Below are 13,860 nucleotides of genomic sequence, written 5' to 3'. Positions count from 1 at the left end.
ATTAAGGACTTATGAGCCACGTTCAGCAGTTTGGCTTAATGATAGAATTGAGTTTCAAATATTGACAGGTTGCTAGCCCATCGCCCAAAAGAAGAATCCCAAGTTTAGTTGCCTTTTACGACATCCATGGGAAAGACATGGAGTGGTCTTAAGACCATTTGTCTTTTACTGTCTCATTCTTTACAGTCCAGCGGGTTGGATGAATGTCCGTTTTTTTACTATAAATAGAGAACAAAATCTCATAATAACAATATTTATCACCAGACTTCCGCAAACCTAATGACACGATCTAATTAATTTCACAAAGCTGAGATATATCTGAAGATAAATTAGATCGATTGCTCAACCCGGGGCGGGTAAAGGAGTTCGTTGGCCAATTGTGTCAAAGGGAAATAGTTTACTTATTAACTCTGTTGGCTCTGCCTACCCCGCAAGGGATATAGACGTGACTATATGTATGTAAAGAAACGAATGTAAATAGACAAGTTAATAATAAAAACAACGTAATAGTCTTCAATCATCGAACATCATCAACACAATGAAGTAACTATCCTTTTTTGCGACAATAAAAAATTAATTTATGAATCTGCTGAATCACACATCAATATACAGATAAAATTATCGCATAAATTTTTGTCTATGCGTGATGTTAATTTTTTTTTTATGACTGACGCAACAGACCGTTGCTAGTTTCTACCTGATCACCATTGTTAATTAGCTCAAATCATAGACTATGCACATTATAGGCTTACTGATGATTAGCTAATTGTCGGACGAAACCCGGTTGTTCGTGGATGTCATTGGACGGATAATTATGAGGTGTCGTACGTTGGTCTTGGAATTTTAAATACTCGTAGAAGAATATGATCCAGGTCTTAGAAATCTTGTACATTTATTTCATTAGAATAGAATAGAATAGAAATATGAATGTAGTGAAAAAATCGTGATTTTATGTAGATACTAGAGGCCGCCCGCGACTTCGTCCGCATGGAATCATTCCCGCGGGGATTCCAGGATAAAAAGTAGCTTATATGTTATTCTGGGTATTCAACTACCTTCATACCATAATTTCATCGTAATCGGTTCAGTAGCTTTTGCGGGAAAGAGTAACAAACATCCATACTGATATCCTGGAATACTCACAAACTTTCGCATTTATAATATTAGTAGGAAGTAGGATATCATCGATTTACAAAAAAAAGGTCAAATGGTAGGTATAAAGAGATATGACAAAATAACAAGAATCCTCTATTAATTCAGTGAACTGAGATAAATGTTTGTTGTTTTGCTTCTAACCCCGTTTTAGTGGTCTGTAATTCAAATTTCATGTCTTCTTATTCAAATTTTGGCCATACCTAGTGATTCCATAATTTTATTTTACCCAGAAATTTTCCTTGAAAATTGTTTTTGGCACGGAAAATTGAATTTCTAAAATTGTTATCTCTATGGTTTTTATGGCGGGAAGAGATCCCACCTTCTTTCCACTTTCTATTCACGAACGAACGACTAAACTTATAAGCTACATATAGTATATTTAATCTATGTAAAAAAATATATATTTATTTATATATTTGGAAGACCAACAACCGTTTACAAAAAATAGTGCCATGTCCTCACAGATACAAATCACTAATACAATAAAAAAAATAACATCAATATCTAAACATTCAACAATAACTACATACTCATATGTTAACATCTATTTACTGTATTTAAAAAAAAATCAGTACTTTTTGTCTCTTATTTACTGCACCATTAAGAAAATGACAGTCATTGGTCTGTTCAATTTCAATATTATTATATCCTGTCAATATTTTTTATAAGCTCTCTCTTTCACTAAGTGCGTGTGGTTTGTGGCATTTTAGAATAGGACAACTCCATCACTTTCCCATGGATGTCGTAAAGGGCTACTGAGGGATAGGCTTTTAAACTTGGGATTCTTCTTTAAGGCGATAGGCTAGCAACCTGTCACTATTAAAAACTCGATTCTATCATTTAGTCATACAACTGAACGTAGCCTTGCAATATTCGCAAGACTGTTGGCTCTCTCTACCCCGTAAAGGATAAACACGTGTTTATATATACACGTGTTGTTCAAGACTGTTGGCTCTATCTACCCCGCAAGGGATATAGACGTGACATATGGATGTATGTGTATATGTTATATATTTATTTATTTATATATTTAAACTCCATGCACGTAAAATGTACAAATTAATGCCACAAGGCATTCTCTGCCAGTCGAACCTTTGGATATAATAAGGTTCGTACTTCCGTGATAAGTTAATTACAATTTTATAACAGACTCGGCGCTCTATAATGAAGTGTTGCAACAATATTTGGTGCTGTTCGTGTGTCAAGTTGTTCAAGCTATTGCTATCGTAATGCTTTGCGTGCTAACTTACATATTGGCAAAGATAACGGCTTAATTCGATTACAATAACTGGTTGAGGCAATATTGCATATTTTCAGGTAGGTATTTAGGTCATACGGTGTCATAAATCTATCTACATACTACAAAAAAACTATCTTAACTGAAGTTTCATAGAATTTAAAAGAATAATTGTGCTCTTTGCTAACTCTACTCATAAATGACAATATCTACATACCTATATACTATGTATAATCACGTCCACATCCCTTGCGGGGTAGACAGAATCAACAGTCTTGAAAAGACGTGAAGTCTTGATAGGCGTATAGTTTGTGACTTTGATTGGTTGTAAGGGTTATTGTTTATTATTTATCTTCGGAAATACTAAAAAGATAATGAAAATTCCTTTATCGTTAAAATGATTTATATCGAAAAAATTTAAATGTAGCTTAAAAATAGAAAAGAATTAAGTAATCTAATTAATTAATTTATCTAATTACATAATGTTATGTACGGTTTGACGGGCGAAGCCGTGGTGGGCCGCTAGTTTAGAATATTTTTTTTCATTCTATTAATTTATTCACAAATCACGCAAAATCAACAAAATAAGCAATTTTCGCTACTTCAATAGAAGGTTTAACTTATTTAGAAGCTATTTTTTTTAAAGATTACGAAGAAGGTGATTTATTTCTAGATTTATATAATTTCGCTTACTTAATAAGTGCACGTGTATAAAATCTTGGCAGGTTTTTGCGTGCAAAAATAAAAGTCCCAAACAAATTGACCTGATGAAGTGAGGTCAAATGATAAGTCGTTCCATAATTTATAATAAACACAATCTCTTAAAGTTATGATAAAAATAATGAGCTATTTCGACGATAAACCCAAAACTGAAAAATAATTTACGACCTAAATTTCAAATAAATCAATTTGAATTGTATAACTTAAAAAAAAATATTTGATATACTAGCTTATTCCCGCGACTTTGTCATTGGGAATAAATACTTTGTATTTGTAATTCCGTAACCGTTCCGGGAAAATGTTATGAATTATTCGCTTTAAATGTAGTAAAAATACTATTCAAGTACTTATAAACATGCAGCTGAATATTGTCAAAAACATAACATTTTTATTGAGAATAAATAAAAAAAAACAATTTAAAAGTAAAAAAGGATTTATAGAAAAAAAATGGGACTCTGGAATTAGCAGATATGCGGTTTATATGTAAACAATTCTGTTTTTCTGTATGCGTATTTTTAAATTAATCTAGTAATGTCCTTTTGCGCCTAAAATTTAAATGAATCAGATATCTGATAACAATGTTGACTGGCTTAGATTCTTATTTGCTTTGACGCGTCTTGTTGGAATAACGTATAGTATATGTATGTTTGTACGAGTATATGTTATTGTTACCGACATTTCTTCTACCTCCTGGCTTTTAGTCCCGGATCCTCATCAGTCTGGAGAGGTGCCTGGGGTATACCATCGACCATGGATCCTGGATTGGATAAGTCAGGTTACACGAAGCGACTCTTATCTGACCTCCGCAACCTTACCCGTATTGGATCGACCATAGTTACACATCCAGTTGCCTGAATGTGCAGGTTTCCTCACGATGTTTTACTCTCGAATTCACTCACTCACGAACTGAAATCGTTCCTTGTATATACGTCCTTCTTGGTACTTATTAAAACCTTAATGTAAGTCGGTCAAATAAACTAGATCTTTCGTAATGTCTAGGTATGTATTATTCAAACAGGCTTTAAACTTGCAATAATGGCAACATTGATCAAAATGGTCACCTAGCCGAGGGCTAATGAAGGCGAGTCGATGTTTTTTATATCGATAGTCGATGCAAGTGATCGATAAGCCATAAAAAGTGACGTGACGTCACTAGATTAAGGATTACGTCACACTGTTATGCGTAAACTATTTTTAAGTTGTTATTAATAACACATTTTTTTTTATTTTATAACTAACTAAAGCAAATACATTAATTCGTACGTAGCTATCATTTTTTTTGTCTATTTTTATTTGATATCAATTCTGAATTTTTAATTCTTCATTTATTCGTTCAAACACCCACATCAACCTTTCAAATTATAAATTATAAAATTTCCTTTGTATATTTTTATATACAACAATAACTTCTTTCAAGTAAACCTATTTGCTGTTTCGAGAAACGTGTTACGATAACCTACAATAATATGTAATGTCAATTTAATTATGAAGTCATTGAATTTAATGTAGGTACTTTACTAAATAGATGCGTTTCTATTTGCATTTAGTGTGAACTCATTTGATTTCACAAATTTATTAGACTTAGTTTTCGTTACAATATACCTACATATACTCACGTCTATATCCCTTGCGGGGTAGAAAGAGCCAACAGTCTTGAAAAGACTGATAGGCCACGTTTCGTCTAATGATAGAATTGAGATTCAAATAGTGACAGGTTGCTAGTCCATCGCCTAAAAGAAATATCCAATGTTTATAAGCCTATCCCTTAGTCGTAAACTTTTACGACATGCATGGGAAAGAGATGGACTGGTCCTATTCTTTTTAATGTTTATGCCGGCAACAACACGGCACAATAATAAAAATAATACTTCACATACATAGGTAACAGGAAATTAAGCGCGGTATATGCTCGTACGTACCTGATTATTAACTACAATGTTTACTATATTCACAATTAGTAATTTGTTCCATGAAAAGACTTACCTCATCCTCTTCATCGTCGCAGTAAAACGGGTCTGCCAAAATCCTCTCCTTCCAAAATATGACGTCAGGTGGAACAGCATAAGCGTCGTGGTCCTTCAGATTCTCGTACAGAGGACTCTCCCGGCCGGTGCATTCCGAACTAGCACTGACAGAACAGCTCTCCACCTCCACACTGCCTCCGCACGAGAAACCCTCGTCAGTATAACTCAATCCATATTCAATCTCCTCGTAAATGTTCTCGTCTGTGATCGCGTCGCGAACGGGTTCGTACCCGTCGTCGGTCGGTCGCCCCGGTGTCATGACGGCGACTGGCATTTCGTTTTCGACGCACCTGTTGCCTCCCACCTCTTCGAGAGCGTACACGGAGAACTGAGGCGGGACGAACTCACTAGTCGAATCGAACGACAATCGTGACACTGTCGCGTGGTGCTGTAATAGCACCCTGCGCAAAATCTCATCGGAATTATGAAAGCCGCTTGAGTGCGACCACACCACCGCGTACGCATCTCTACCCTCGTTCTCTGTATCAGAACTGCACTCTTTGTAACTCCAACATGTGCTCTCGCTGTCACTGTCCGATGCTAGCCTTTTTGCGACTTCCATTATCGTGTTTTGAGTCTTCATCTCCATGTTTTCGTACGCTGATGACGAGGATGAAGGCGTTTTTAGTTTGATCCGCGGCGGCGGTACCGGCGTGCCTTCACCCCTGTCAAATATCTCGTTTATATCACTAGTCACCACTTTAGAATTCCGCGCCGGCGTACTCGTCACGAAGGATATATCCGACAATGTTGATTCACCCTCACTGCACACCTCTACACCGTTTTCACAATTTTCTTCAAACACTTCCTCCACCGGTTCTAGTTCACTGGCTTTATTATCTGTGCCGTTCATTCCTTGCATGCATTCGTCGAAAATGTTGAGAATACTAAGGGACACTTCGCTTTCCCCCGGGACCAGGTTTCTCTGATATTCATCCAATTTGTAGATCTCTTTTCCCAATTGGGATAGTATTTCGTCAAAAGCACTGTCAGGAGTCGTGCTCGACGAGTCTGAGTCTTCGTCTTCTGGAGATGGAGGTCTTACTACTATCAATGGGTCGTATTCTTCAATAGAATCTCGTATGACTTGCAGCCACGCGATGACAGGTTGAGCGGAGCGGTCCGCGAGCAGTGAGGCGGCCACCGCGTTCGGAATCCAACTTGTCACTTCGCACATTGTCGCCGTTCAAAACACACAGAACCGATAACCGGTGTATGATTCAACGGATTCCACGAAGGGCTCACCGCCCATTAGCGTACAAACTGCACAATTTCAAATATTAGAACACACTGGCGCTACGATGCGCTATCGGCGACATTTGCACTCGACCGCGATTGCTTATCGCGAGCGCTTCTTATTTTAAACAAAAGTTACGAAAACATCGGAAGAAGTTTGACCTCTACGATAATTTTTCGCTCTTACCGCACCTTGAATAAGTTTCATAAATTAGAATTAATTTAAATAAGTTAAACAAAACAATAAAAAAAAACAACAAATCTTTATAGCTGGCCGAAAACAATCCATAAACAATAAAGATCAGATTCCCGATAAGATTGACGTACGAGTTCGCGCGCTTTTCCCTATTTTAAAAACCGAACGGAAGCGTCCGCGCGCGCCACGGCCACTGCGATAATGCTCTGGGCGGCCAGTAATTAATTTGATGCGTTCATTCTGTACGGAGCCTGTGTGACCGATATTCGGCGTTATTTCTGTGGCGGAGCTCAGCTGCATGGCGTAACCACACTAAAAACTAAAAGCAAATGCACTGTGCATTAGATAAATGAAGCAGATCGGGCGCCGACGCCATAGCGGTTTATGCAGGTCGAATACTTGTTCCTGTTCCGCTATCGTCTCCTTGAATTCAGAGCTTGCTCTTGTAGAGGTGTACAATGTACTCTTAGACCTTCCCCTTCCTCATATTTAGTTTTTATACCTACGTTGGTACGCCTGAAATCCTTTCTTTTATTTGTTGAACGTCCAACCTCTTTGTTTAGTCCATCTCTTCCCTGTTATTTACTCCTCTCTCCGAAACGCGCAACCAGAATGCCTACAACGAAAACCGCAACAGAACGAATGAAAATAGTTCTGTTAGGGTTTTCCCCATTCATAATTGTAAATAAGTTTCCTAAAAAGTTAAAAATGCTAAAGTATTAACTTTTTAGAGGTCGTTCGATCTTTCACGCTAAGTTTTCGTATTGCATATTCTTACAAATTCATTTTAAACTTGTTGTTATCAATACAAAGAATTATGCTTTGAAAACCGTGCGTACAAATATCAAATAGAGCGAATCCAAATATACAGCTATAAGTGGATATCTTTGCAAATAAGATACTTTGTATAAACAGACTTATAAACTTGGGATTTGTGCTAGCAACCTGGTACAATCATTGCCTTTTCTGTTTACCATGTAAAAGATATGGACATGATATGTATGTATTCTTTAATATCCTATCCTGCTGATTCCCTGGGACTGCAGGGGAGTTTAAATTTGAAGCTGTAAGTACCTAACGTATGCCTTATAACTAATCTTTAAAAATAATGAAAAATTAGATAAATATATATACATATGTATAATAAATAATATATTAGGATGTATAGGTAGATACCATATAATTCCATCCTTTTCTTTATTCCTTACGATGCTTGCGTACTAACTTATACTGACATTTCTTTTCTTATTGATGAATCATTTCATGAAAATTGAGAAAGTTGGCGAAAATAATAAAACCCAATGTGTGACGTCATGCTGTTAATGATTTGGCACTCGACACGACGTCATATTACTCAAATACTTATCTAATTACTGTTGTAAAAAGATGGAATGATATTTATTTAGTGCTCATTAAGTTGAAAAAAGGCATTATTTAATGAGCCGATAATTTAGAGTTAAGGGTCATGGAATGTTTTAGTTTATATTTTGTGTTCCAAAATATTTGTAAAGAACCTAGATGAAGTAAATAATGTGCAATTTTTTGACACTAAATGAAATACTATCCTATTATTACGTACTTTATTAGAAGTTGCAGGCGTGGACTATCAGTCTTTTCTAGATTGTTAGCTCTATGTATGTATGTTTATCAGTCAGTCTATTGCTTTAACCATTAAAAATTTATTAAATAAAAAAGCATATTTAAAAAAAAAATCTATTTTCCAATACCTATCTACGCATTTCTTAACGAAAGACAAACTCAACATTAAAAATTTTATATCAACATATCAGGTGGTCTATTACATCCATTTTGTCTTTAGTCTAAGAAAGTCATAAAAATAAAACCGTTTCCCGCCAAGCAATGAAACAGATACCTCGTGAAATCACACAAACTACAAAGGTTTCAACACCAACTTGGTTTTGGAAGCCCTATTTAATCAATGAATAAAGCAAACTTAAACGATCATTCATAATTACAACCTCAAAAAAAGAAAGGCGGTTTAAGCATAGAGTAATAAGGTCTATGGTAGCGTTTCTTTTTTCAATGATGTTAAGTCTTTCTTGCTTTTGACGGTCGTGAATGGGCACTGTTTTGGCGTGGTTTGCATGTGCATTTGTTAATGAAGGCAGAATGGTGCTAAATATAGTAACAGATAGCTATCTGTGGTTGTTATGGCGATTTCCGGCACCTACCTTTTTGATTTTCTGCACTCCAAAAAGATGGGTCGATACCTGTTGGCCAATGTACCACTAGGGCCATAGACGGTAAAGTAAATAAGTAAGTAAATGCTTTATTGTTCACTAAAGGAGTACGTTACAAATATGAAATAAAATATACAGTAAAATAAATAAACAGTAGAAAGGCGGGCTTATCCATAAGTAGGATCTCTTCCAGCAAACCTGACAATAAGAGGATCGCATACAAAATTGAGGCAAGGGTGAACAACAGTTAATTTACTAGGTATTGATACATACCTACATACATTGATATAATCACGTCCATATCCCTTGCGGGGTAGACAGAGCCATTAGTCTTGAAAGACTGAATGGCCGCGTTCAGCTATTTGGCTTAATGATAGAATTGAGATTCAAATAGAGACAGGTTGCTAGCCCATCGCCTAAAAAAGAATCCCAAGTTTGTAAGCCTACCCCTTTGTCGCCTTTTACGACATCCATGGGAAAGAGATTGAGTGGTCCTGTTCTTTTTTGTATTGGTACCGAGAACTCCACATCCAATGTAATGAATGACGTATAAACTCAAATAATTGAGATTAAACTACATACATTGGAAGCAATTAGTAATTATTGCCGACTGTACGAGTAAATTGTCTGAATTGAATCCGTGGGTGACTGTTCTCGTACTGCTGATAAAAAGGGGCTTGTTACACTTTTAATAAAAAAAAAAAAAGAATAGGACCTCTCCGTCTCATTCCCATTGGTGTCAGCTGTTTGACTCAATGATAGAATTGAGATTCAAATAGTGACAAGTTGCTAGCCCATCGCCTAAAAGACTAGACTCCAAATTATATAAGCCCATCCCTTAGTCGCCTTCAACGACATCCGTGGAAAAGAGATGGAGTGGTCCTATTTTTTTTCTATTGGTGCCGGGAACCACACGGCACTGTTAAATTACGTATACTTAAATCAATAAATCATAACAATATATTCTCTCGTCCACATTTCTAGTTTGGATAATTGTGAAGTTGACGTTATTGAAGAAAATGCTGCAGTGCAGTTTGTTACCGCTTCTTCTGCATTGACGCTTTGGAAGCGGCAGTAAAGTTAGTATTAAGTAATTTATGTTACGGTAACCAATTTTGTAAAACCAAAAGATATGATAATTATTAAATGTCCCATAAATAATGAAAAAACATTTGAAATTAGAATTTTGGAACGGGCAACTGACGTCATTTGTCCACTAATACTTAGTGTGGGGAACCATCTTTTTTATACTTACAATGTTGTCAACGACAAATAGTAATTAACCGTAGGAATTTCAAGATTTTCCTTTTTATTGCCGATGTATATCGTAATTTCACTTGCGTGTATGTATGTATGTATGTGTCTATTATGAGATGTTTAACGTTAGTTTATCGACGATGTCTCTATTAAGGAATAGCGAGAGCGTAGATGGTCGAATCGGTAATGTGCCCGGTTAAAACGCGTGATGCGCAAAAAAGGCAAAAATACGAATCCCACCACGGCCACGTACCTAAGACTATCTTCGAAGTTATCTACATTAGTTTAAATACTAACCGATGCTCTAACGGTGAATGGAAACATCGTAAGGAAACCTGCACATTCAGGCAACAGGATGTGTAACTAGCGTTGCCAGGCGTCATTCAGTCAGTCAGGCTTTTTGACTTTTTTCGTCAGTTAGGCTTTTTGATCGCATGTCGGATAAAGCCGGACATAGTTAGGCTTTTTGATCGCATGTCGGATAAAGCCGGACATAGTTAGGCTTTTTGATCGCATGTCCGGCCAAAATAAACGGTGTCCGATCTTGTCCGGCTTTTGTTATGCTTTTAATTTTTTCAAATTGATTTTACATGCAATTGTTTTGTCGTACTCGTACGTATTAATACTAGGACAAAATCCTCTATAATATTGGGTGTCCGGATTTTTTAGCCAAATGTCCGGCCAAACTGATCTGTCCGGCTATTAGGTTTGGCGACCTGGCAACCCTATCTGTAACCATGATCAATCCAATACTGATTAGATTCCCCTTCTTCTTCTTCATCTTGCCGTTAATCCTTGTGACTGCCTCAGCTTTCTGGTGAGGAGCCTGGGGTGCGCCTTAACGACCATCATCCTTAATTAGGTTTGGGTCTTCCAAAACATTGCAGGGAAATCTAATCCATTGTGGCGACACCTCTACGCCACAAGACACAAAAACCAATCACGTGAAGCTATGAGCTAAAAAAAGCGAAGAGTCTAAATCGCGCAAGCAAAGATTTAACGGAATGGAACATAAATACAACCTCCGACACAACATCGACTGTTCCGCGGTTCCCCAAGCATCACACCTAGCATGGCGGAAGATCTTCCCTTTGGTGGCGGTCGAGCCGAATCATTGCTCCCGCTAGACCATATTGGGTCATGGTAACAGATCCAAATGCCTGACTGTGCAGGTTTTCTCACGATGTTTAGTTTTTATCTATACTAATATTATAAAGCTGAAGAGTTTGTTTGTTTGAACGCGCAAATCTCAGGAACTACTGATTCGAATTGTAAAATTCTTTTTGCGTTGAATAGACCATTTATCGAGGAAGGCTTTAGGCTATATAAAATTACGCTGCAACTATAAGGAGCGAAGAAATAATGGAAAATGTGAAAAAAACTGAGGAAATTATTCATCGTTGAGGGCTTCAAGGATGCCCAATATAATTATTCCACGCGGACGAAGTCGCAGGCACAGCTAGTTTCATATATTATAAACACACTTCTTATTTATACCGCTGCAGTCAATGGTTTTATGTCATTCGCAACATAATAGCTCCTGATTCGCTTATCAATGCAATTTGTGCCAAACAATGACAGGAGTAAGTTCACTGACCCCGTATGACTTCACAAACAAAACCTTTGTGAACTGAATCAACAAGAGAATTCATAAAGATAATGCCGTGTGGTTCCCAGCACTTTACAAAGGACCACTCCATATTTTTCTACGGATCTCGTAAAAGGCGACTAAGAGAATACGAGCTGGTAGCGAGAAGAAAACATAGTGTTCACCAACAACTACTTGTCATCACGTGCAGATTGTAAAAGCCAACCAAAGAAATGGCTTATAAACTATGATAAATTTCAATAAACTTTTAGGCGATAGACTAGCAACCTGTCACTATTTGAATCTCAATTCTATCATTAAGCCATACAGTTCAACGTGGCCTTTCAAACTTTTTGATATTATTGGGTCAGTCTACCCCGTAAGGGAAAAAGAAGAGATTATATTTGTGTAATTATAAAAAAAAATTAACATATTTTCTGCCGTTAATGTACCTTTAAACTCAAAACGGCTTCAGTAGCCACATTACCTCAACCATATTCGGCTTCGTATAAAAAATATCTCTCTCTTCTCTCTAACATATGTATGTAATGCGGTTCATTAAACATCGATAGAGAACCGGATATAAGCAGACAAAACTGGTTATAACTAGGTTTTTAAGGCCATTCATTAAGGGTAAGAAAAAAACAGTATATGTACATACATACATATATACTTGCCGTGTGGTTCCCGGCACTATTACAAAAAAGAATAGGACCACTCCATCTCTTTCCCATGGATGTCGTAAAAGGCGACTAAGGGATAGGCTTATAAACTTAGGATTCCTCTTTTAGGCGATGGGCTAGCAACCTGTCACTATTTGAATCTCGGTTCTATCATTAAGCCAAATAGCTGAACGTGGCCATTCAGTCTTTTCAAGACTGTTGGCTCTGTCTACCCCGCAAGGGATATAGACGTGATCATATGTATGTATGTATGTATGTATACATATATAAAATCACGACTCTTTCACTATCAAAATCCCCCTCCTAAAATTTTTATAACAACTCCATTACTGTATCAATTCAATAAGTCATAACATTTTTATTGTCGCTTACTACACTGGGCTCTATAAAACTCGTTCGTTGACCAGAGACTAAAATTATAACACACAAGACTGTTTCATGAAAAGCATTATTGCTACTTAACACCATAGCTGTAATATACTTTACAATTAAATATCATATTCTTCATACCGTACCGTGTCTCTTTCCCATGGATGTCGTAAAAAGCAACTAAGGGATAGGCGTATAAACTTGGGATTCTGTTTTAGGCGATGGGCGAGCAACCTATCACTACTTGAATCTCGATTTTATCATTAGGCCAAAAAACTGAACGTGGCCATTCAGTCTTTTCAAGCCTGTTGGCTCTGACTACCCCGCAAGGGATATAGACGTGACCAAATGTATGTATGTATTCTTCATAGCGTCCTCACCTCTGTCTGTGACCACGATGCTGGCTTGGATTGGTCAGATTTTTTACACGAAGCGACTCCTCTGACCTCTGCAACCTTTGCAGGGGAACCTGACCCATATCAGATCCATCAACATCCAGTTGACTGAATAAATAAATATATACCGGACAAATCACACAGATTGAGTTAGCCTCGAAGTAAGTTCGAGACTTGTGTCACGAGATATTAACTCAACGATACTATATTTTATAATAAATACTTAGATAGATAAACATTCAAGACCCAGGCCAATCAGAAAAAGTTCTTTCCTCATCATGCCCTGGCCGGGATATGAACCCGGGACCTCCGGTGTCACAGACAAGCTGCGGCACAGAGGCTGTCAAATAAGCAAGATTGCATCCGCATGATGTTTTCCCTCACCGTAAGAACTTAAGACTGTTCTTGAATACTTCATTCATTCGTTCATTCATTCATTCATTCACTGCTTTAGAATTATAATAAATTCGACTAGAAAATCAACTAAGCGTCGTAAAAACAAAATGTTCACCAGATCATGTCGACAAGCGAAGCGGAAGACATCAATATGTATGCGTAACTGGGAACCGATCATACTATCCTATAATCATACAAATTGAGGGAGATCCGTTATCTGCGTGTTTTTATGCATTAGACTAGAATAGAATAGATTTATTTTGAAAATTGAATACAAGGTATCACTTACTTATTGGACGTCACATCACTTAAATCTAATTGAAACTACTACCGCTTCCAAAGCGCATGTGTAGAAAAAGCGGCGGAACAAACTACACTGCAGCATTTTCGCCGAACGTCAATT

At 37.0% G+C, this 13,860-nt stretch overlaps 1 protein-coding gene across 3 annotated transcripts in view; it reads right to left on the bottom strand.

The window, feature by feature from the left end:
* Positions 1 to 13,860, bottom strand: part of LOC106129952 (WW domain-containing protein tag-325) — a 92,819-nt gene that overhangs the window by 32,567 nt on the left and 46,392 nt on the right. For 2 of the 3 annotated variants that reach the window (XM_013328666.2, XM_013328668.2), the window contains exon 1: positions 5,096 to 6,534. The exons of the other annotated variant lie outside the window; for it this stretch is intronic. In XM_013328666.2, the coding sequence (XP_013184120.2) occupies positions 5,096 to 6,313 (1,218 nt within the window). In that variant the 5' untranslated portion in view covers positions 6,314 to 6,534. Of the gene's footprint in view, positions 1 to 5,095; positions 6,535 to 13,860 lie in introns of those variants that run through there. 3 annotated transcript variants of the gene reach the window in all.

Source organism: Amyelois transitella, chromosome 22 (assembly GCF_032362555.1).
Source record: "Amyelois transitella isolate CPQ chromosome 22, ilAmyTran1.1, whole genome shotgun sequence".
Classification (NCBI taxonomy): Eukaryota; Metazoa; Arthropoda; class Insecta; order Lepidoptera; family Pyralidae; genus Amyelois; species Amyelois transitella.
The sequence above is the reverse complement of the archived record's forward strand: the minus strand, read 5'-3'. Positions and strand labels throughout refer to the sequence as shown.